At 38.0% G+C, this 22,122-nt stretch overlaps 1 protein-coding gene across 2 annotated transcripts in view; it reads right to left on the reverse strand.

Annotated features, from left to right (window-relative positions):
• Positions 1-22,122, reverse strand: part of DNAAF9 (dynein axonemal assembly factor 9) — a 97,138-nt gene that overhangs the window by 51,461 nt on the left and 23,555 nt on the right. For both annotated transcript variants that reach the window (XM_074951938.1, XM_074951937.1), the window contains exons 9-17: positions 18,931-18,967; positions 12,973-13,060; positions 12,428-12,504; positions 11,689-11,733; positions 11,081-11,126; positions 8,256-8,367; positions 6,905-6,975; positions 6,067-6,117; positions 2,956-3,043 (exon numbers count right to left, since the gene is read on the reverse strand). In XM_074951938.1, the coding sequence (XP_074808039.1) occupies positions 2,956-3,043; positions 6,067-6,117; positions 6,905-6,975; positions 8,256-8,367; positions 11,081-11,126; positions 11,689-11,733; positions 12,428-12,504; positions 12,973-13,060; positions 18,931-18,967 (615 nt within the window). The remainder of the gene's footprint in view (positions 1-2,955; positions 3,044-6,066; positions 6,118-6,904; positions 6,976-8,255; positions 8,368-11,080; positions 11,127-11,688; positions 11,734-12,427; positions 12,505-12,972; positions 13,061-18,930; positions 18,968-22,122) is intronic.

Below are 22,122 nucleotides of genomic sequence, written 5' to 3' on the forward strand. Positions count from 1 at the left end.
CGGCAGGGAACAAGTTCTATTTTTCTTTCACCAATCCCAAACAAACATCACTTTTGCTGTTAGTAGATATTATCTGCATATGTGGAGACTATCAAAGATTATAAAATCCAGTTCCTTTACTTTATTGGCAGACACACTTATCTTCATATGCAGAATAAAAATCTAACATTTTGGTCAGCAATTTTCAAACTTGCTCGTGATCCAGTAACAGTCAGCAGGTCACACAGTACTGTCTCCCCCTCCTAGTTTCCAGCTGATTTTACAGGCATCAAGGCTCTTAAGAAAACCTGGATGGCCTGTGGAAGCAGCTGGAAAGAAGGAGGAGACAGCCTAGTTTTCACAACAGCTAAGCAAATGCTGTTCTAAGGAAGGAGCTCAGCTGTTAAATAAGAGAAGGAAAGGAACCACAAGCTGACATAAACAAAACTGCTTCTGCGAGCTATAGTGGAAGCCAAAAGAGACCAGGAACTACCAATGCGACCAGAGCCACTATTAATAGCCATTCCAACCAGGGGGCAGGGCAGCACTCTAGAAGAAAAGCACATAGGAGAAACAAGAAAAGGAAGAGAAGTAAAAGAATGTTCAAGAGGAGTAGGAAGAATTATCTACTTCTCTATGGAAGGGAGAGACTAAATTAAGACAAAAGTAAGGGAGAGAATTGAGAGAGAGGATTAAATAGGATATACATCACACACAGTCTACCAAATTATGGTATAATGAAACAATAGGTGTCTTAATACCTTCTCTCTTGAAAGAGAACAAAACGGAAGTTTATGGATACAAAATCTTTAGCATTCTATTCCAAAAAGAAAACACCAATACAAAACAAATTAGCAGGTTTCAAAGTAGGACTTTCATAGTACAGGTAGGTAGTTGAAGTGACATATCAGTCATTGTTTTTGTGAACACAATTGACAATTCAACTTCAAAGATTACAATTAATGGGAGAGAATACTGGTTTTGAAGTTTGTATTTATATTTTCTATGTATAAATGTTCTCTAGCATTCCTCTTATGCCTGTGACTACCATACAGAAAGTTCAATAAAATGGAACACTGTTGATGAACACAATAGGGAGACTAAAAAAATACAAGTTTAAGGCCAGAATGAAGAGCACAATGAAAATAGAGGCACACAATCTAGCCTTCAACTGTGTATTAGTAATCCATGTCTTGGGACAATGGCATTTACTGTTCAATAAAGTGGCAGGTTGTACACAATTACACAGATGTCAGACTGTGGGTGTTTGGGAACAGCTTCATTACTCCCAAGGCTAAAACCAAGCACATTGCAGAGTTAACATGCCTTTTTCTTGGGTGGTTGAGAAAAGAAAGCAAGACATGTGGCTTGTCACAGAAGACAGATGTCAAAACAGTAGACAAGTCAAAAGGAGGTAGTAAGTAAGGGAGTGAATTATTTTGAGGGGAAATTCTATAGCCTCCGTTATGCAGGAAGTCAGACTAGATGATCACAATGGTTCTTTCTGGTCCTGGAATCTATGAATCTAAGATTAAGCAAAAAAGTAAGACCAGAAAGAGACTAGATTTAGCCTATATCCAAATGCCTGGGGTCAGGATAACTTCCAAGTCACCTAATTACCTCACACAAGACCAGTTTGATGTCATCCTACTTTCACTTTTATCCAACTCTTAGTATGGCAAAGAATGCACTTTAAATTGGCAAGATCCTGTTAATGTATTGGTTCAAAATAAAAGAATTCCTAATCACCACAAATATAATCCTGAAACAGGAGGAAATTTTTACCAACAAATAGGAATAGAAACCATTTATACATGGAAAGAATTCTGAAAAAATATTTTAGATTTAAGTTTGAGTGAATTTAATCTTCATTAAAACAAGAGACTCATCGCACTGAACTGAGCCAACCACACGGTATCCAGGTACTACAGAAGTTTTCCACACAGCTCTGCCAGCTAATGCAATTCAACTCTGAAATGTTCTAATCCTGGTTCTCTTACTTAGGCACAGAGGGCCAGTCATGCTGAAACTGTGCAGTCATCTGGCAGTGTGAATGGCTGGGGATGAGGAGGCCAAGTTCATGTTCCCTTGCTACATAAGCAAGAAATTAAATCAAGTCTACAGAGAACGTGCAGTGCAATAATCCCCAGTGCCACCTCCCTGTAGGTCCCCACGTCAAAAATTATCAAAAAAGATTTAATCTAACAGATCTCACAAAATAGAAGAACATGCCATTTGGCAGACATTGCTGAACAGTTTAAAAAGAACAAACCCAAAACCACTATTATTCTCCTCCCACGCTATAAAGAGACCAAACCTCATTTTGCACAACATTGCTATGCATGGCTTAATACATTTCTCCACCTTGTAGTCAGACGTAGTCAGCCTAAACTCAATCTTGCAATCTGAAAATTATTAAGTACAAGGCACATCATGCTATTTTCACCCTATCTCTGTATCTACTACTAAATAAGATGCTGAACAGATATTCCTAGACTGCCGCAGGACTTCCCCCCCCCCAAGTTTTCAACTTCTGCCAAGTACTGGAGAAGATGTAAATTCTCCAGTATCTTTATCTCGTATTTTGGCACCATAATAAAATTTCTCCTCTCTGGACAGAAGGACAAAGTGAATTTACCTTAAATATCTTAATATATAAATTATAGTTTTCTGCTTATGAACATACTGCTTTGTGAGCTCCCAGACTTAAAATATGAAAAGAAACAAATGAAGCAGAGAATATCAATATAATGCCAGGGAAAAAAAGGAAAAATCCTCTCAGTAAAAATAGCACTATTCTGAATTTGTTTCACGCCAAGCATAAGTATACCATGTATATATAATCTGCCTCATGTGTAGCCTGTCAACCCAAAGAAGAGCCTAGTTCACTACATGATTAACATCTTCTAGATTTGTGTAACTACTTAGAATGCTGAACTGTTCTTTAACACTTACAAAAGACAACAAAAAACTCACCTTCCTCAGGCATGGCCTGTGAACTGCTAGAATAAATATATGCTCCATCACCCCCTGTGAGGAAAGTGCCTAGGAAGGATTCATCTTCCTAAAAAGGAAGCAAAATGTTTTACTGTAACATTATAGACTATATAGGTGATGGAGACTATTCATTCTGAACCTGACCAAGTTTTAAACATTAGATTTACATTACACAGTAAAAGGATGGGTTTGCATTAAAATACACCATCCCTCAAAAAGAGAAGTCCCTTTTGCCCTTCTATGGTGACTCTACAAATGCAAGTTAGAAGATAGTACTCAGATATAGAAGATCTCTAGTTTTGTGGACAATATTTTCTCTTTCATTAAACAGTTGCTGGCATTCAAACTTACGAGACAGCTACTGCTGAGTGCATAATAGCTGCTCCATTTGCCTACATAGTCACTATATTATTATTTGTTGTTTAAGTACCTGGATTACAAAAAATGCTATATAAAACCAAATTCTGTTCTGTAAATACAATTCTGAATAAAAATAAGTACATTTAATAAAAATATAAAAAGCCTAATTGATAAACAGTTTTAGAGTTCCTGTCAGACAATTAAAGGACTGAATTACAGAAAAAACAGATACAGCAAAAACAAGTAAATGGTAAAGGTTTAAATTGAGAGAAGCTAGATCAGTGCCTTAGACCCTTTCTGATTAACTTTGTAAGTATTGCACCTAATCTCTGCATTTCCAAAGATAAGGTGGCTTTTAATGGCACAACAAAGGTCTGGAGTATCATTTTAAAAAATGCTTCCCCCACACACAGTTTTGTAAAATAAAACCTATTAAATTATTTTTCACATTCACAGAGCATAGGCTTTTCGTTTTTATATCATCAGTCGACTGAACCAAAAGCATGTTATACAGTTTAATAGGAACATAAATCACAAGAATATACTTATATTGAAAGGTTAGGCAACTGCAAATTAAACTACAGATGAAAAACTCAAGATTTCTGAGATATTTCCAGATGCTACACAATTTTGTTCATACTTTATATATATACTCTATATTTATTTATTTAAGGCATATAGCCTGTTATAAATTTAAAAAAATATGTATATTAGTATTGGTCTTTTCAATACATATTTTTGATAACTGAACTCAAGGGGTAACATTATTTAAAACCAAAATTCCAAAGAAGACTGATTAATAGAACTCTTTTTGATGTTAGTTTTTAGCTACTTTGTTTGCAGTAAAGAAACCTAAAACTGAGTTTCTCTCATATTCACTGACGTAATCTGTTATTTTTGTACAATGTAGTTTGAAGGCGGGGGGAAAAAACGGGAGAAAAAGAACAAACTTCCTTATATACAAAAAGACAAATCAAATAATACATTATGCGCAGTCCATTATACGAGGACATGTTGTTTGAAGGGCTGTCGATTAATTGCAGTTAACTCACGTGATTAACTCAAAAAAATTAACGCAATTATTCACCGCTTTAATTGCGCTGTTAAACAAGAGACTACCAACTGAAATTTATTAAATACGTTGGATGTTTTTCTACATTTTCATATATATCTTGTATTCTGTGTTGTAACTGAAATCAAAGTGTATATTTTGATTACATATATTTGCACTGTAAAAATGATAAAACATAAAAAATAGTATTTTTCAATTCACCTCATACAAATACTGTAGTGCAATCTTTGTCCTGAAAGTGCAACTTATAAACGTAGATTTTTTTTTGGTTACATAACTGCACTCAAAAAACAAACAAAAACAATGTAAAACTTCAGAAGCTACAAGTCCACTCAATCCTACTTCTTGTTCAGCCAATCGCTCAGACAAACAAGTTTGTTTACATTTACAGGAGATAATGCTGCCCTCTTCTTATTTACAATGTCACCAGAAAGTGAGAACAGGCCTTTACTTGGCACTTCTGTAGCCAGCATTGCAAGGTATTTACGTGCCAGATATGCTAAACATTCATAAGCCTCTTCGTGCTTCGGCCATCATTCCAGAGGACATGCTTCCATGTGGATGACGCTCGTTAAAAAAATAATGCGTTAATTAAATTTGTGACTGAACTCCTTGAAGGAGAATTGTAGGTCTCCTGCTCTGTTTTACCCACATTCTGCCATATATTTCACGTTAGGGCATCTCAGATGATGACCCAGCACGTGCTGTTGTTCGTTTTAAGAACAATTTCACTGCAGATTTGACAAAACGCAAAAAAGGTACCAATGTGAGATTTCTAAAGATAGCTACAGCACTCGACCCAAGGTTTAAGAATCTGAAGTGCCTTCCAAAATCTGAGAGGGACGAGGTGTGGAGCATGTTTTCAGAAGTCTTAAAAGAGCAACACTCCAATGCAGAAACTATAGAACCCGAACCACCAAAAAAGAAAATCAACCTTTTGCTGGTGGCATCTGACTCAGATAATGAAAATGAACATGTGTCTGTCTGCACTGCTTTGGATGGTTTTCGAGCAGAACCCGTCATCAGCATGGAAACACGTCCCCTGGAATGGTGGTTGAAGCATGAACATCTGGCATGTAAACATCTTATAACGCCAGCTACAACAGTGCCATGAGAATGCCTGTTCTCACTATCAGGTGACAATGTAAACAAGAAGCAGGCAGCATTATCTCCTGCAAATGTAAACAAATTTGTTTGTCTAAGCGATTGGCTGAACAAGAAGTAGGACTGAGTGGACTTGCAAGCTCTAAAATTTTAGATGGTTTTATTTTTGAATGCAGTATTTTTGTACATAATTCTATATTTGCATATTCAACTTTCATGATAAAGAGATTGCATTAGGTGAACTGAAAAATACTATTTTTCTCTTTTTACAGTGCAAACACTTGTAATAATAAATATAAAGTGAGCATTGTACACTTTGTATTCTGCATTGTAATTGAAATCAATATATTTGAAAATGTAGAAAACATCCAAAAATATTTAAATAAATGGTATTATATTATTGTTTAACAGTGCGAATAATCGAGATTCATTTTTTTAATTGCTTGACAGCCCTAGTTATTTGTGATCAGATCTTGAAAGCATCACCTTTATGTTTTGACTAAATAAGTTTACCTTGAATTAGCAGTTAGTTTAAGCAGTATATCATTACATACCTTCACTATTTGCTGTGCCTTTTCAGACAGTTTCACTTCATTATCTTCAACCTGCAGGCAAAACCAAATTGCATTTTCCACTTATATTCACAGTGAATGATCCATCTGATTTTAAACTTGCTTTAAGAACAAAAATGCTGCTCAACAGTCATGGGAAACAAATGCCCTTTATACAGCTTTAGTAACAGCATTGGGTGACTAATGATATTCAAAGGTGGGGGTCCAGATTCTGTGCTTTAAGCAACCTTTGCACCTTTCCAATTCTGTGCTGCTGTGGGGGCCAAAACACGGCATAACTTTGACATCCAAGGGACTGCTCCAGTTAAAGCAGCCTCTAAAGGCCAAAGTGGCATAAAAGGGCTGGAGAAAGGAGAATCCTTCCTCAGACAATTTTTAGTAGACTCTCTCCCAGGGATCAGATCCTCAGCTGATGTAAATCAGCATGGCTCCACTGACTTCACAGGAACTACGCAAACTGAGAATCTGGCCTCAGACCTCCAATTTTGTAGGAGCAGTTCTACACTGACAACAAGTCACATTAGCTATCCAAGTGCTATAAGATGCCCAACAATTAATTCACTTCTCAAAAATCAGACTTGTCAGCTTGGATAAACCATACAGAAGTTACTTACATGTACATTTAAGATTGATGGAATGACTAAATACTTTCAGCATAAGCCATTTTCAGATTCTTTAAAAGGAATGTTACTTACCAATAAATGGAGTTAGAGTATTCACACATACTTTATATGTTTATATTTACCTATTTTTTCTTCTGGTGGAATGCATTTACAAAAAACTTACAGGGTATGAAATACTTAAGTTGCACTATACTAACCAGCCAAGAAACATATCTTGGGATAGCTGCAGTAAGAATGATGTAGCTGGTTTCTGTATTAATACTGCCATCTGTCGGAAAGCAAATGTCAAAAATAAAACAGAAGTATTATTCCTTCTGAACTATTTACATACCTTATCAAACCACCTTATTTTCCTATTAGTCTCCACTACCAGCTATGAGGATTTCAAGTTGCTATTAGTTTACTTATAAACTACTGATTCTCTGAACAATCGATCGGTGTTCCTTATATGACAAGGTTCCCAGCCTTTTCAGTACTATCACCCATCCATCAGAAATCCTGCAGAGCACATTAACAGTCCTCATTCCCCTCCAGGATTCTTATTTGCCTTTCCCTTTTTGCCAATGTCCCTCAACCCTTCAGCTGTTTATTTTCTCTCTCTGACTCCCACTACTGCCTGAGCTGAACATGTTTTACCTTTCCCCCCCTTTCTCCTCTTGTGGAGCTGGGAAAGCAAGGAAAAATGGAGCCTAGCTTTGGGAAAAAACAGTCCTGACCAAGATTAAACAGAACACTTCAGCATACGTAATATTGGTATTAGGGTTTTGTTGTTGTTGCTGTTTTGTCTTATTTTTTAAAAAAGAGTTAGCAATCCACAAGAATCAGATAAAACCCTCCTCATGTTGCAAAAAAAAGATGATCCACTTGGTTAGAACCCAATGTCTTGAGGAAATTTTCTATCTTATGCTATAGGAATTCTTAACACAAATGACTTTGTTACCAAAGCCTTTGGCTTTTTTCACTCTGGCACTGTGGAAAATATCTAGTGGGGTTTGAAGTTGGTTGAAGGTTACCTACTATCCTGTATTTTAAATCAAGACTGTTCTAAAAAACAAATAGAAGTTGCATCCACTTCATTTTTAATTTTCATTTACTCGTTTCTAGCTTTGAAATAAGTATTACAGGGTGAGAAAACTATATATGAAATAAAGAAAGGTATAGAGAAGGTAAATCTGGTGCTTCTATTTGTCCTTTTTTATAATACAAGAACAAGTGAATATTCAATAAGACTGAAAAGTTGAGAAGGCAACTATGCATGAGAGTCTTCTGTCTAGCAATCCCATGAAGCTGAGAGCGGAAACAAACGAGTCCCTTAGATTAGCTGCAGAGAAAAAATTAATGCAATCTTGTCCATTAAAATTAAACAACTGGATTCCTTAGATTACTAGCAAATTAAACATTTTAGTTAGGTCTTTACTTACTAAAATCTTCAAAATAGCAGTGATAATATGCAAGAAGTTATTTTACTACTCCATTTAATTACATTATGAATTGATAAAAACAACATTAAGAGATAGTAATGTGCATGAAAGAGCTTGAAACAGTTACCTTTTTCCTTTATAAAGATCTGTGATGCCAGAAATGATTCTGAGAAGACAACAGATCCCAAGCATCCCCTTCCTCCTAGCAAATCTGGAATGTCATATATTGTCATAGCCGCCTGTAGCAAATGGGGAGGGGGGAAGGGAGGAGAGGTAGGAGCGCCTTTTATAATTTTTCAATTTTTATCTAAAACGTTGTTAGAATTAAAACAGAGTTCAAATTTCAGCTGCATGAAATATTCTACTTCCACACAGAAATGGAAATGGAGAAACCAGTGATTTTAACAAATGTAACAAGAATGTGTGGCCTCAAATCAATCTCTCAAATCTCACAGCTCAAACCTGAATTGTGTCTCAAACAGCTTCACTCTGCCAATGTAATCTTGGTACCCCTCCTCACTTCTAAACATACTACCTAATTCTTAATCCCAGGTATAAACTAACCAGAACTAACCTAAAAACTATGTTAGATTACAGTGGAAATGAACAAGAACTGTTCAGTTCTATTAACAGAGTTCACATTTGTTTTACTGGAACATTTTAGTGAGATTATTGCTCAAGAGAAAACGTCTCTTTAGATCCAACTTAACACTACTACCCTGTTTATCAAATAAAGCACCTATGAAGAAGGAACAATGAAATGTCTCATCCCGTAAAATATTATACCAAGCCTCAACACATGGGCCCTATTTATGCAGGTATGGAAAAACAGAGGCACAAAAGCTGACAGCTAAGAGACTTTAGAACCAAGGGATAAACAAGGACTACATCAATTGAAGAGCAGCCAAATTAGTCACATGATAAAATACTAAACTGACTCTACAGGAAGCTGTTTTTTCCTAGTGTTATCAGTCTCTCATCAAACGGTATAAAAAATGAACTTAAAACCAAGAAAAATAATTAAATTAAAACTTCTATACCTAAAGTACAGAATAAGCACAAATAAGTCTCCAGTTTATGCATGTATCAATAAAAAGCATAACAACTGTTTGTGTTACCTTAGCTTGTGATTTCAATATTTTTTAGCATTTGGGTTTCTTGAGTGATTTGTAAGCTTGTGTGTTGCTTCAAAATGTACTTAAATTTTAACTACAAGTTAACAGAGTTTTTGTTTGGGAATTCTTTAAAATAAGATGAGCACCACACTTGTGAACTAGGTTGGAGTAGAAGGTTCACAGGGTCTGAGTTGTGGAACTCCTGCTATGTAAATACTTTAATTCTGAAGCCAGAGCTTCATAGCTTCTCTCTCAAATTCCCCATGTTTCTCCAGGAAAGCTCTCCAACCCATTGCCTGGGGAAAAAAGGAGGGAGGAGGAGCAGCTCAAGACAGCCAGCCGTGCAGGGGAAGCAGTTCATACATAACTGTACACACTATAGCTGAATTTTCAGTTTTGCAGGAAAAGAGAAAAAACAGACCCAAGATTTAAGTTGCCACTGCTGACATATGTTCACATTAAGTAAGGAATCTGGACTTCAGTGTTACTACTGCATCTTTTGAAAATCTTGGTTGTTACTGTTCTTTAATACTTAGATCATCAAGACAGAGATTACTTGCCAGTTGTCTCTGTACATTCATGCTTGTGGGATCACACACCCTCGCAACTAACTAGTTCATCACCAGGATGTGCAATCCCACAAGTGTGAATGTGCAGAGACTGAAGAAGAAATAAATTACTGCAAAGGCTCTCACCCAAAGATGGTCCTAAATGCCAAAAATATTTGCATTTTTTTAAAAACAAGATTCATGCTAAGTAATTTCCAACCTTTTTAAGACCTAGGTTCCCTTGTACCCTAACCTACACCTTGCTACTTTTTTGTTTTCTTCCAGCCCTGTTCTTTTGTTTGTTCTACTTTCCTTATCTTGTTTTCTTTGCTCCATTTGTTTGCATTCAGATTTTAAAAGTCTACCCTTTTTTGCACTTACTCCCCCGTGTCTTCCGTTTGTAGTGGGGCTGGCGAGTGCAGGAATCATGCCCCATTTTCTTTCATCTCCAATGCTGAAAAAAGCCTCACTCTGGGAAACACTGATATGCAGATTTAAAGCCAGAAGAGACCACTGGATCATGTACTCTGACCATTGTATAACACAGGCCATTAAATTTCACCCAGTTACCTCTAATGAGGCAAATAACTTGTGTTTGGCTAAAGTATATCTTCAAGATGGGGTGACTTTCTAGATTTGAAGGCACCAAAGATGAAGAATCCACCTCTTCCCTTGGTCATCTGTTCAATGGTCAGTAACCATCACTGTTAAAAATGTATAACTTATTTCTAATTTTCATTAGTCTGGCTTTAATTTCCAGCCATTGGTTCTTGTTATAAAAGAGTATTTTAGCATTTAAAGACTAGCACTAATAAAACAAGTTTCATGCATAGACCTTAAAACTCTTCAAAGAGATAAATATCATCCCTATTTATATACGGTGAAATTAAAACAAAGAACTTAAGTGTCTTGCCCAAGACCACACAAGTACAGCAAGGATAAGAACTCTGGTTCAGCCAATGGAATCAAATTCAGGTCTCTCAAGGCCAAGTTCCCTGCCCTATCTATTGGGCCAAGCTCCCAAACCACATCAGGAGCTAACCAGTTCTTGCATCCAAAAGCCATCTACCAAAGACGACAGAGATTTGTTACAGTTTACTGAACTCAAAAATCTTACAAAAATAAGTCTATCTAATCCCTTACTACATCTTTTGAGATCTTAAGTGATTTTTTTTAATAAAGAGATCTTTAAATTTATATATAGTAGTTCACTGCGGTACAGATTATTATTACATTTAGAAATACTCATCATTGGAAGTTATTGCACAGCACGGAATAGTTCTACTTACGGTTTTAACTAAGTACAGGCTATCCTCGTTATCCAATGGAATAATTCTAAAACAGAATAATATTTCAATATTTAAAGACTAGATAATTTAAATGAGAGTTTACAATACCAATCCAAAATAACTATTTCTACTTGAAAGAAGTGTCCTATACCTCTAGGGCATTTTAGTCAATCAGGTAAAATGCAGGTGAAATTTGGTTTTAGACAATATGGCAAAATGTAAGATGCCATAAGTTTCAGAAGAAAAAAACCAAAAAAAAACAAAAAAAAACTTACTTCAAACAAATTTATTTTTAAATGAAAACTCCTAATGTGCGCCTGATGCTCCTATATATTAACAGAGATAATAAAGATGCTCTACCCAGCTGTTTCGTTTTTAAAATGCTACTAAGATTCCATAAAAATATAAATACACACAGAAGGATAACAAGCCACTAAACTGCCTCTGTATACAAATGCTAAGGCATTTAATGGTTGCCCTCATTTGCTATAACAAACTTAAAGATCATAATGTCTTCTCTAATGTGTTTTGTGAAGGCTAAAAATACTTCGTTGCTGACCAGCATTAAAATTACTTATTTCCCATATGAAACATAAGATAATACTGACCTTCCATGATTATTCACAGCTTGAATCTGAAAAGCTATTTTGGAGCTGTGTACAAAAAAGAGAGTGTATCCAGTTAAACTGTTTTTTTTTTATTCCTAGAGGTCTGCTAATGACTATGCTTGTCTATACTTGCAGTGGCGTGTAGGGGATGTGTAGCTACGTGTGGAAGTGAAAGGCTCTGGCAGGAGGAAGGGATTGGGGAAAGACTCCGGCAGCCTCTCTCTGTTCCTAGAGTCTTTCCTTGTGGTGGAAAAAGACTCCAGCAGGGGAGAAACTGCAGGACACTGCGCTGTTAAAAATAGCGGCATAGACATGGGAGGCACTGTTTGGGCATGTAGAGAGCTATCTATACTCCCTAGGGTTCAGACGTGGAAGGCGCTATGCTCTACTCTGTTAAGCTGTGCCTCCCCGTATACTGCTTTTTATACCTGTCCTAGCTGGGCATGCAGTGTCTGTACCCTACACACTGCTGTAAATGTAGATAATGCTTGAATCATATCATTTTTACATGCTAAACTACATGCAAAGAAATTGATCACAGTTTTAAGGCTAAAATAACTTTCAAGTGGCTAGGAGACTGTGGAGAGGAAGAAAAAAATTATTATTCTACCAATTCAATTTAAATCTTAAATTTAGTAATCAAATTTAAAACAAGAAATGTTTTAAATGAAACTTTTCCCCAAAGAAAACAACCGAGTTAAGACAATATGAGCAGAAAAGCTAATAAATATCTAAATACCGTAATGCAGTTTTAAATTGTGTTAGATGAAAGGAATCAAGCATAGACATAAGAATTTCTTCTGCGGTTTCTTTTGCCTGCAAATAAATAAATAAATAAATAAATATGCGTACAGAATTCCCGTTAACAAGATGCGCGTGCAGATGCTGAACAGAAACCATACCCCGGGCAGTAGGGGCACAATACCACAGTTGAGCCAGACTACTGAGTGCCCAGATTACTACCAAACTTCACAAGGTCAGACACCTCTTGTAGGTGTAAAACTTTGAAACAGCACTAATTAAAATGGACATTTCAGAGACTCCTGCTGGAGGCCACCATCCCAATGAAAAGTAACTTGCTATTGATGTCAAATAACCCAGTTTAGGCAAAATTAAAGACTATATGAACTTTACTGTAATGTATATGCAAGCCAAAAAGGAAAATAGAAATGTTGTAATTTTATTCAGAAGGTATTCCTTAAAGCCAGATGTGTGTACCATTCTGAAGACAATGCCAACAAGCTAACTGCTGCTACAAGATACAGGACAGGCATTTTAAATTACCTTGGTTGCACTGGAAGTTTTGGCATAGCATGCAATACCAGCAAGGACAGCCTCTACAACAGCAGCATATACCTGAGACAACAGCCTACTGAAACGACAAATACAAACATAGCATGAATTGCTGGAGCCAAAGTTTTTCTTTTCTCATAACAATCCAGAAATCTTTTACAGCACAAGACCCACACAATGCCTTACTTGAAAAAGAACTGACACCTCTTAAAATCTCTAATATTGTGCCTAGTTGATTTATTTTCATGACATTTTATTTGCACTTGGGTGGATGAAAGTAAATTTTTTAAAGTTAAAAAAGTTGGATATTTTAAAATCAGATTTTTGATTTTGTTATTTAAATTATAAGTTCTTCTTTTTAAAAATAAGCCTGTTTACAATTAAATCCAAATTTAACACAAAATATGTTAAGGCCTAAACTTATTTTAATCTCTTAAAACATTTAAATAAAAAATAAATATGCTTAATCCATGAGCCTCTATCAAAAACTAAGTTAAACGCTGCTTTTCTACATAGAGAGAGAAAACTATAGGATAAACCCCCAGCTTTTGAGGTCAAGCTTTATGAATATGGCACAATAGGACGTGTACTGTATTAAGGGCTTGACCCTGTGGGGGACCCAGAAAAACTGTGCTACTGGGTGCAAGAGACTGGCAAAGTCACCATAGGCACTGGGACCATGCCTCTGGCTCCAGGAGACACCATCATGGATCTCATCAGGATCATCCACTGAGCCTACCCAAATGGTCTCATACTCCTATTTAATAGTTTCTCTCGACCTGAGCTCTGATAAATATTCATAATTTGAGAACTGAGTCTATGGCTACACCCAACATTCACCATTTTCTAACACAGTAAAAATGTCCAATGAATAAGAACCTGAAAATATTAAGCTACATAATTGCCTAAATAAATGTATAGAGTTAACATGTACCTCCCAGGTAGCAACAAGGTGTGTGTAAAGGCTCTATTTACTTGTAAATCAGCATGTTTTAATGGTTTTATCAACCAATGAGAATGCACCATTCTTTACAAAATAACTGTAGTAGAAATGAAAAAGTTGATTAAAATTGAGGATAATCGAGGCTTTCCACCTGGTGATTTAAATCAAATCCATCCCAATTTGTCCTAAAGGAAATACTTTCAAAAGCCCTCACTGGAATCAATAGAAGTTTACCATGGGGTCAAGTGAGAGCACTTTTAATGATCTCACCATGAGATCTCCAATAAAGAAAAATATCCATGGTCTTGAAGTAGGTCATGCAAGCAAGCCCTACATGCCCAAAGATCCTGGAAACACATTGGGCTGACCTATCTAAAGGAAGAACTGGCCTCTTATAGAAATGTTCACTAAAATAAAATAAATCAACCACCACACACAAATACCATCCCACCCATCCACCCCACTTTTTGGCTGTGCAATAGAAAACTCATCCCATATAAAGGCCTGGTTTAATTTCCTTCCAAAAAGGGGAATGGAAAGACTCCCACTGACATCGATGACAATTATATCAGGCTCTAAATGAATTATAGCTTTCAACAGCTCTACATCTCCAGATTCTTTGAACAATTTGTGGGCCTGTCTAGGAATTCCCAGCCTTCAGTATGCCATATATCAAAAAAGTGGGAGAAAGAAGAGACTCTTCTGCTTACTGTCCAACCTGCAGTAGCAGCCTCACTAACTAGTGGTCTCCCAAATCCCAAACTTTGCTCAAGAGCACCTCAATTCCACTACCTGCATTCCTACAATTGCCAGATTATAAGGAGTGGGGTTAAGTCCTCTGGACACACTGAAAGTCACTCAGGAAGTAAAGAAGCAATCTTGTATGCTTCTTGAAACTCCCACGCATGGTTCACTCTGTGGTGTAAATTTTGGGGGGAAAACCTTAAGTACCTCAATATATTTTTATTGAGAGACTGTAACATAAGACTGGTTCAACCCAACCCTGACCAAGCCATTGTAGCTGACATCCCACATAGACTTAAGCAACAGAGAAAGTAACTTTATCTGTTTGTTTATAGAAGAGTGTTGGTTGTTTTGTTTATTTGTATGAGTTCACAGAAATAGTGTGAACTTTCCATAATATGTTGGAAAAAACTAGGTGCACTGAAAACAAGTAAAAATAAGTTTCTGCATGTCTGAGAGATGAAATAATTCTGGCTCAGAACCTAGCCCTGCTGGTACACAAACTCCCACAAATATTAGTGAAGCGCCCCTCAGAAATTGATCAGATTTAGAGTTTAACAGATGATGTGGTAACATTTTTCACTTGTTTTGCATTTTGTTACTTTAACTGGGTGTCAGGCTGTGGTATCCTGTTTGGAGGAGTAACGTTAATTCTACACTCGAAGGTTGCAGGAAAAGGATTGTGACCAAAGCCCCCAAGTTATACTTCTTAAATATCCCCAAACCTAGGACTAAGCTGGGCATCAGAAATAACCTTCCTCTTTGTCTTTTTAGTGATCAGTGTCAGAAGATTCTACATCAAAATTATTTTATTAGCAGAGCACCTGGGAGCCCCAATCATGGGCCAGGAACCCCACTGTGCTAGGCACTGTACCAAAATACAACAAAAAAAGACAACTCCTGTCCCGAAGAGCTTCCAATCTAAGTATAAGACAAGAGACGACAGATGGATGCAAACAGATAGGGGAGTACAAGGAAGCAATGAGACTATACCAGCCAGCATAAGAGGCAGTGGTATTACCAGCCTAAGTATACAACCTGATCTCCAACATACAGAAATTCCAAACGAATCCTCAACATCTTTTATGTTTGAGATATTACACTGATCCTTTCTTTCCACATAAAAAGGGAAAACTTGGAGAAAGTTCTGATGCTCATCCCTGAGAGATGTCTATTATTTCGCAAACATTTCACTTGAAATTAAGTGCTTCTCATTTATTGCCTAATTGGTAATGCTAACCTTTTTTGGCTCCCGAGGGCCGCGTTATATCAGGGTAGAGGTGAACTATGTAATTACACTAAACATCAGAATATCTGTATACATTTTGGCACAGTATTTTCTCAAGTTATACATGTCATGAGACATATTTTAGTTTTTAATATTATATAGACAAAAGTCAAAAACATTGGATTATATAAAAGTGACAATGCAGATTTGCAGACTTGAAGCATTAAGGAATCAGAAGCACGCAGAGTTGTGGACTACCAGTCCAGGTCCATTTGGCCACGCAGCATTCTGTTGCAGAAATCCAACATTAATGTAGCAGATAGATCAAGCCTATTCTTCCGTTTGAATGGATGTATACAAACTTTCTATGCTTGCTGAACCTGATGGATACTAAATGTAATTATTCTTCCCAGTTTCCCGGTTTAAACTGAGTTTAAGCCGGTATTTACCAATGCCCTGTCCTAAACTAGCTTTCCCCAAGAAACCGCCAACTCTGCTACAATAAAAATATTCATAACAAGATTAGGAAATGCAAACACTACTTTTGGAAAGATAAACATCTGGTCAAACAGGGGTCTCCACACTAAAATAAAGACCAGAGTGTATCAGGTGATTGTACTGAGCACAGACGGAGAAGAGACTTGGCCAATGAGAGTGGATAACAACAGAGACTGCAGGCTGCCCATCGCAGATGGCTGAAGAAGATACTACACATTTAATGGAAAGACCAGCTAACAAATGTGAGAGTAAGAGAGTTGACAGAGCAGGACATGTTAGAAATATACTAAAAAAAGCAAGCTTAGGATGTTAGACGTACACCAAATCGAACATTTCAAAGATTTATAGATTTCAAGGCCCAGAAGAGACAATTGTTATCACTTAGTCTGAACTCCTCCCACAGGCCAGAGAACTTCCTTAAAGTAACTCCTAGAGCAGAGCTTTTTAAAAAACACCCTATCTTGATTAAAAAAGTGGTCAGTGATGGAGAATCCGTCACAACCTTGGTAAATTGTTCCAACGGTTAACTACTTGCGCTGCTAAAAATGTATGCCTTATTCCAGCTTGAATCTGTCTAGTTCCAACTTCCAGCCATTGGATCATGTTAGATCTTTCTCTGCTAGACTGAAGAGCCCACCATTAAATATTTTCTCCCTGTGTAGGTACTTATAGACTAATCAGGTCACCCCTTAACCTTCTCTTTATTAAGCCAAATAGAGCTCCTTGAGTCTATCCCTATAAGGCATGTTTTCTAATTGTTTAATCATTCTTCTGGCTCTTCTCTGAACCCTCTCCAATTTATCAATATACTTATTGCACGGTGGGCACGAGAACTGGACACGGTATTCCAGCAGTGGTTGCACCAATGCCAAATAAAGTGATAAAATAACCTCTACTCCTCAAAATTCCACTTTTTATGTATCCAAGGATCACATTTGCTCTTTTGGCCATAGCATTGCACTGAGAGCTCATTTCCACCATGACCACCACATCTTTTTCAGTCACCACTTCCCAGGATGGAGCCCCCTATCCTGTAAGTATGGCTTACACTCTGCGTCCCAAGATGTATATATTTATATTTAGACATATTGAAGCACATATTGTGTGTTTGTGCCCAGTTTACCAAGCGATCCAGTTTATTGTCCTCTTCTTTATTTACCACTCCCCCATTTGTGTGTCACCTGCAAACTTTATCAGTGATGAGTATATGTTTTCTTGCAGCTCACTGATAAAAATATTAGAAAGCACAGGGCCAAGAACTGATCATCCCTTCAGGACGCCCCTAGAAACACACCCAATGGATGAGGATTCCCCATTTACAATTACATTTTGAGAGCTATCAGTTAGGGAGCTTTTAATCTATTTAATTTGCCGATGTTAATTTTATTAAAGACACAAGGTGGGTGAGTTAATATCTTTTATTGGACCAACTTCTGTTGGTGAGAGAGATATGGGGACCAACACCACTACATCTACACTGCATGTTAATTTTATATCATTCTAGTTTTTTAATCTAATTGGCATATGGTACCAAGTTAAAGCCTTACACTAGTGTTCGTATATTATCTCAAAACTTACCTTTTTTGAACCAAACTTGTAATCTCATCAACAAAAGATATCAAGTTAGTTTGACAGGATCTGTTTTCCTTAAACCCATGTTGATTGGCCTTAATTAAATTACCCCCCTTTAATACTGTATTAATCAAGTCTTATATCAGCTGCTCCACTACGTTGCCCAGGATCAATGCCAGACTGACAAGCCTGTAGTTACCCAGGTCATCCCATTTACTCTTTTTAAATACTGACACAACATTGGCTTTCTTCCAGTCTTCTGCAACATACCTTGTGTTCCTGACTTACTGAAAACCAACTATTAATGGTCTAGTGTGATATTCAGGCAGCTTTTTAAAAACTCTCGGAAGCAAGTTATCCAGGCCTGCTGATTTTAAAATGTCTAATTTTAGGAGCTTCTGTTTAACATCCTCCTGAGATACTAGTGTAATAAAAAGACTTATCTTATGATCTAGCTGTATCATTTGTTTTTTCCCCCAAATACAAATAGGAAACATGGTAAGCAAGCCCTTAATTGAATATTTGAGAGAGGAAACAGAAGGCAAGGAAGACTAAGGAAGAACTGACAGAAGACAGTGACACAAGATACTGAATGCACAACCTCCAGGGAGAATCACAATTAGCAAGCCAGTGCAGAAACTGGACTATCTCATGTATCAGTAACACAGGAGGAACTAAGGTATAAGACCAAAAATTATTTTATTTAAAACATGGTTTTGGTGCTGCAGTGATATCATATTAAGTAACTGTCCCTATACTCCACATCAGTTTCCAGATTTCTCATCTTTTAAGCACCTAGTTAAAGCCTCCCCTAGATATACACACAGCTACGTTAAAAACAAAACAAAACAAAACTGCACTGTAATTATCAGCAGCCATCCCATCTAAATAGGAGTTTGGGACCTAGTGTCATAAAGTGGAACTGGAAGGGTAAGTAGGGGGGAAGTAAAAATGGATAGCTTACACTTGTTTAGTTTTCTCGTGCATCTCATTGTCATTTCCTGTATGAAAATGAAATATTTCAAGTTAGTTTTAAATACTATTACATGAGGTTATGCAACATATTTCATGGAAAAGGTATCTACTTTAAAAAAAGCAGAATTATGAATTCAAAAGTCTAAACAATTGATATTTACATTTTACTTGCAGAGTAATCTTTACTTCTTGTTTTATATCAATTGATGTATAAACTGTGGCTGGTAATTGTGTTTAGGATCTTGCTTTGATAGGTAGGTTTTGTTAATCCTCACCCCCCCCAAAAAAAACAGAGCAAATTTCTGGCTACAACTTGTACCAGTATATGCAGTACCATGGTAACGCGCCTGCCCGCCCCCCCCCCCGCCCCCCAATCAGGGCAGGTGAAGAATCCGTGCCACGGTTCCTCACAGCTGCCCACCCACCGTTACTGTCAGAGCCCTGCGTGGATACAAAATTTGTATCCGCATCAGCACTGGTATCCGCAGAAATGGCCCATGGATATAAAGGAGATACCCACGGATTTGCAGGGCTCTAGTGATTACTTTAAGCCCTCCATTGGTCAAAGACAAAAGGGATGGAGTTTCCTTTTATAAATCATGAAAAGTATCAAAAATATACTTGCACACCTGAGAAGTAGCAAAATATTATGAGCAAACATATTTACTCTGTTTGAGAAGTTTGTAAAGAATTACATTTCAACTGCTTCAGTCACAGTGTAACATTACTGGCAAGGCTACATAGAGGCTAGCGCAAAAAGGCAGAAAGAAAGTACCGTATCAAAGGTTTTCATTTCTTTTACTCGCATGTGCACCAGTGTGCGCTAAGTCATGCTCACGAACAAAGAAGAGTAGGAACAGAAGAGCGTCACTAATTTTAAAATTACAAAAAAAGGATGTTAGAGGGGAGAGAAGAAAGGACAGTGTAGTAGCATACTCAATCCACACTTTCTACAAACATTACACTAGGAAAACAGGTCTTATCTGAAAAGACTTCTCAAGTATGAACTAACATAGATCCTAACACAAGGAAGAAAGGAGAGCAGTAGAATACAGACCCTGGACTTCAGAAAAGCAGACTGACTCCCTCAGAGAACTGATGGGCAAGATCCGCTGGGAGAATAACATGAGGGGGAAAGGAGTCCAGGAGAGCTGGCTGTATTTTAAAGAATCCTTATTGAGGTTACAGGGACAAACCATCCCGATGTGTAGAAAATAGTAAATATGGCAGGCGACCAGCTTGGCTTAACAGTGAAATCCTTGCTGCTCTTAAATACAAAGAGGCTTACAAGAAGTGGAAGATTGGACAAATGACCAGGGATGAGTATAAAAATATTGCTCGGGCTTGCAGGAGTGAAATCAGGAAGGCCAAATCACACCTGGAGTTGCAGCTAGCAAGAGATGTTAAGAGTAAAAAGAAGGGTTTCTTCAGGTATGTTAACAACAAGAAGAAAGTCAAGGACAGCGTGGGCCCCTTACTGAACGAGGGAGGCAGCCTCGTGACAGAGGATGTGGAAAAAGCTAATGTACTCAATACTTTTTTTGCCTCTGTCTTCACGAACAAGGTCAGCTCCCAGACTACTACACTGGGCAGCACAGCATGGGGAGGAGGTGACCAGCCCTCTGTGGAGAAAGAAGTGGTTCGGGACTATTTAGAAAAGCTGGACGAGCACAAGTCTATGTGGCCGGATGCGTTGCATCCGAGAGTGCTAAAGGAGTTGGCGGATGTGATTGCAGAGCCATTGGCCATTATCTTTGAAAACTCATGGCGATTCGGGGAGGTCCCAGATGACTGGAAAAAGGCTAATGTAGTGCCCATCTTTAAAAAAGGGAAGAAGGAGGATCCTGGGAACTACAGGCCAGTCAGCCTCACCTCTGTCCCTGGAAAAATCATGGAGCAGGTCCTCAAGGAATCAATTCTGAAGCACTTAGAGGAGAGGAAAGTGATCAGGAACAGTCAGCATGGATTCACCAAGGGCAAGTCATGCCTGACTAATCTAATTGCCTTCTATGACGAGATAACTGGCTCTGTGGATGAAGGGAAAGCATTGGACGTGTTGTTCCTTGACTTTAGCAAAGCTTTTGACACGGTCTCCCACAGTATTCTTGCCAGCAAGTTAAAGAAGTATGGGCTGGATGAATGGACTATAAGGTGGATAGAAAGCTGGCTAGATTGTCGGGCTCAACGGGTAGTGATCAATGGTTCCATGTCTAGTTGGCAGCCGGTATCAAGTGGAGTGCCCCAAGGGTCGGTCCTGGGGCCGGTTTTGTTCAATATCTTCATAAATGATCTGGAGGATGGTGTGGATTGCACCCTCAGCAAGTTTGCAGATGACACTAAACTGGGAGGAGTGGTAGATACGCTGGAGGGTAGGGATAGGATACAGAGGGCCCTAGACAAATTGGAGGATTGGGCCAAAAGAAATCTGATGAGGTTCAACAAGGACAAGTGCAGAGTCCTGCACTTAGGACGGAAAAATCCCATGCACTGCTACAGACTAGGGACCGAATGGCTCGGCAGCAGTTCTGCAGAAAAGGACCTAGGGGTTACAGTGGACGAGAAGCTGGATATGAGTCAACAGTGTGCCCTTGTTGCCAAGAAGGCCAATGGCATTTTGGGGTGTATAAGTAGGGGCATTGCCAGCAGATCGAGGGACGTGATCGTTCCCCTCTATTCCACATTGGTGAGGCCTCATCTGGAGTACTGTGTCCAGTTTTGGGCCCCACACTACAAGAAGGATGTGGAAAAATTGGAAAGAGTCCAGCGGAGGGCAACAAAAATGATTAGGGGACTGGAACACATGGCTTATGAGGAGAGGCTGAGGGAACTGGGATTGTTTAGTCTGCAGAAGAGAAGAATGAGGGGGGATTTGATAGCTGCTTTCAACTACCTGAAGGGGGTTCCAAAGAGGATGGCTCTAGACTGTTCTCAGTGGTAGCAGATGACAGAATGAGGAGTAATGGTCTCAAGTTGCAGTGGGGGAGATTTAGGTTGGATATTAGGAAAAACTTTTTCACAACGAGGGTGGTGAAACACTGGAATGGGTTACCTACGGAGTGGTGGAATCTCCTTCCCTAGAAGTTTTTAAGGTCAGGCTTGACAAAGCCCTGGCTGGGATGATTTAGTTGGGGATTGGTCCTGCTTTGAGCAGGGGGTTGGACTAGATGACCTCCTGAGGTCC

Source organism: Natator depressus, chromosome 4, assembly GCF_965152275.1.
Source record: "Natator depressus isolate rNatDep1 chromosome 4, rNatDep2.hap1, whole genome shotgun sequence".
Classification (NCBI taxonomy): Eukaryota; Metazoa; Chordata; order Testudines; family Cheloniidae; genus Natator; species Natator depressus.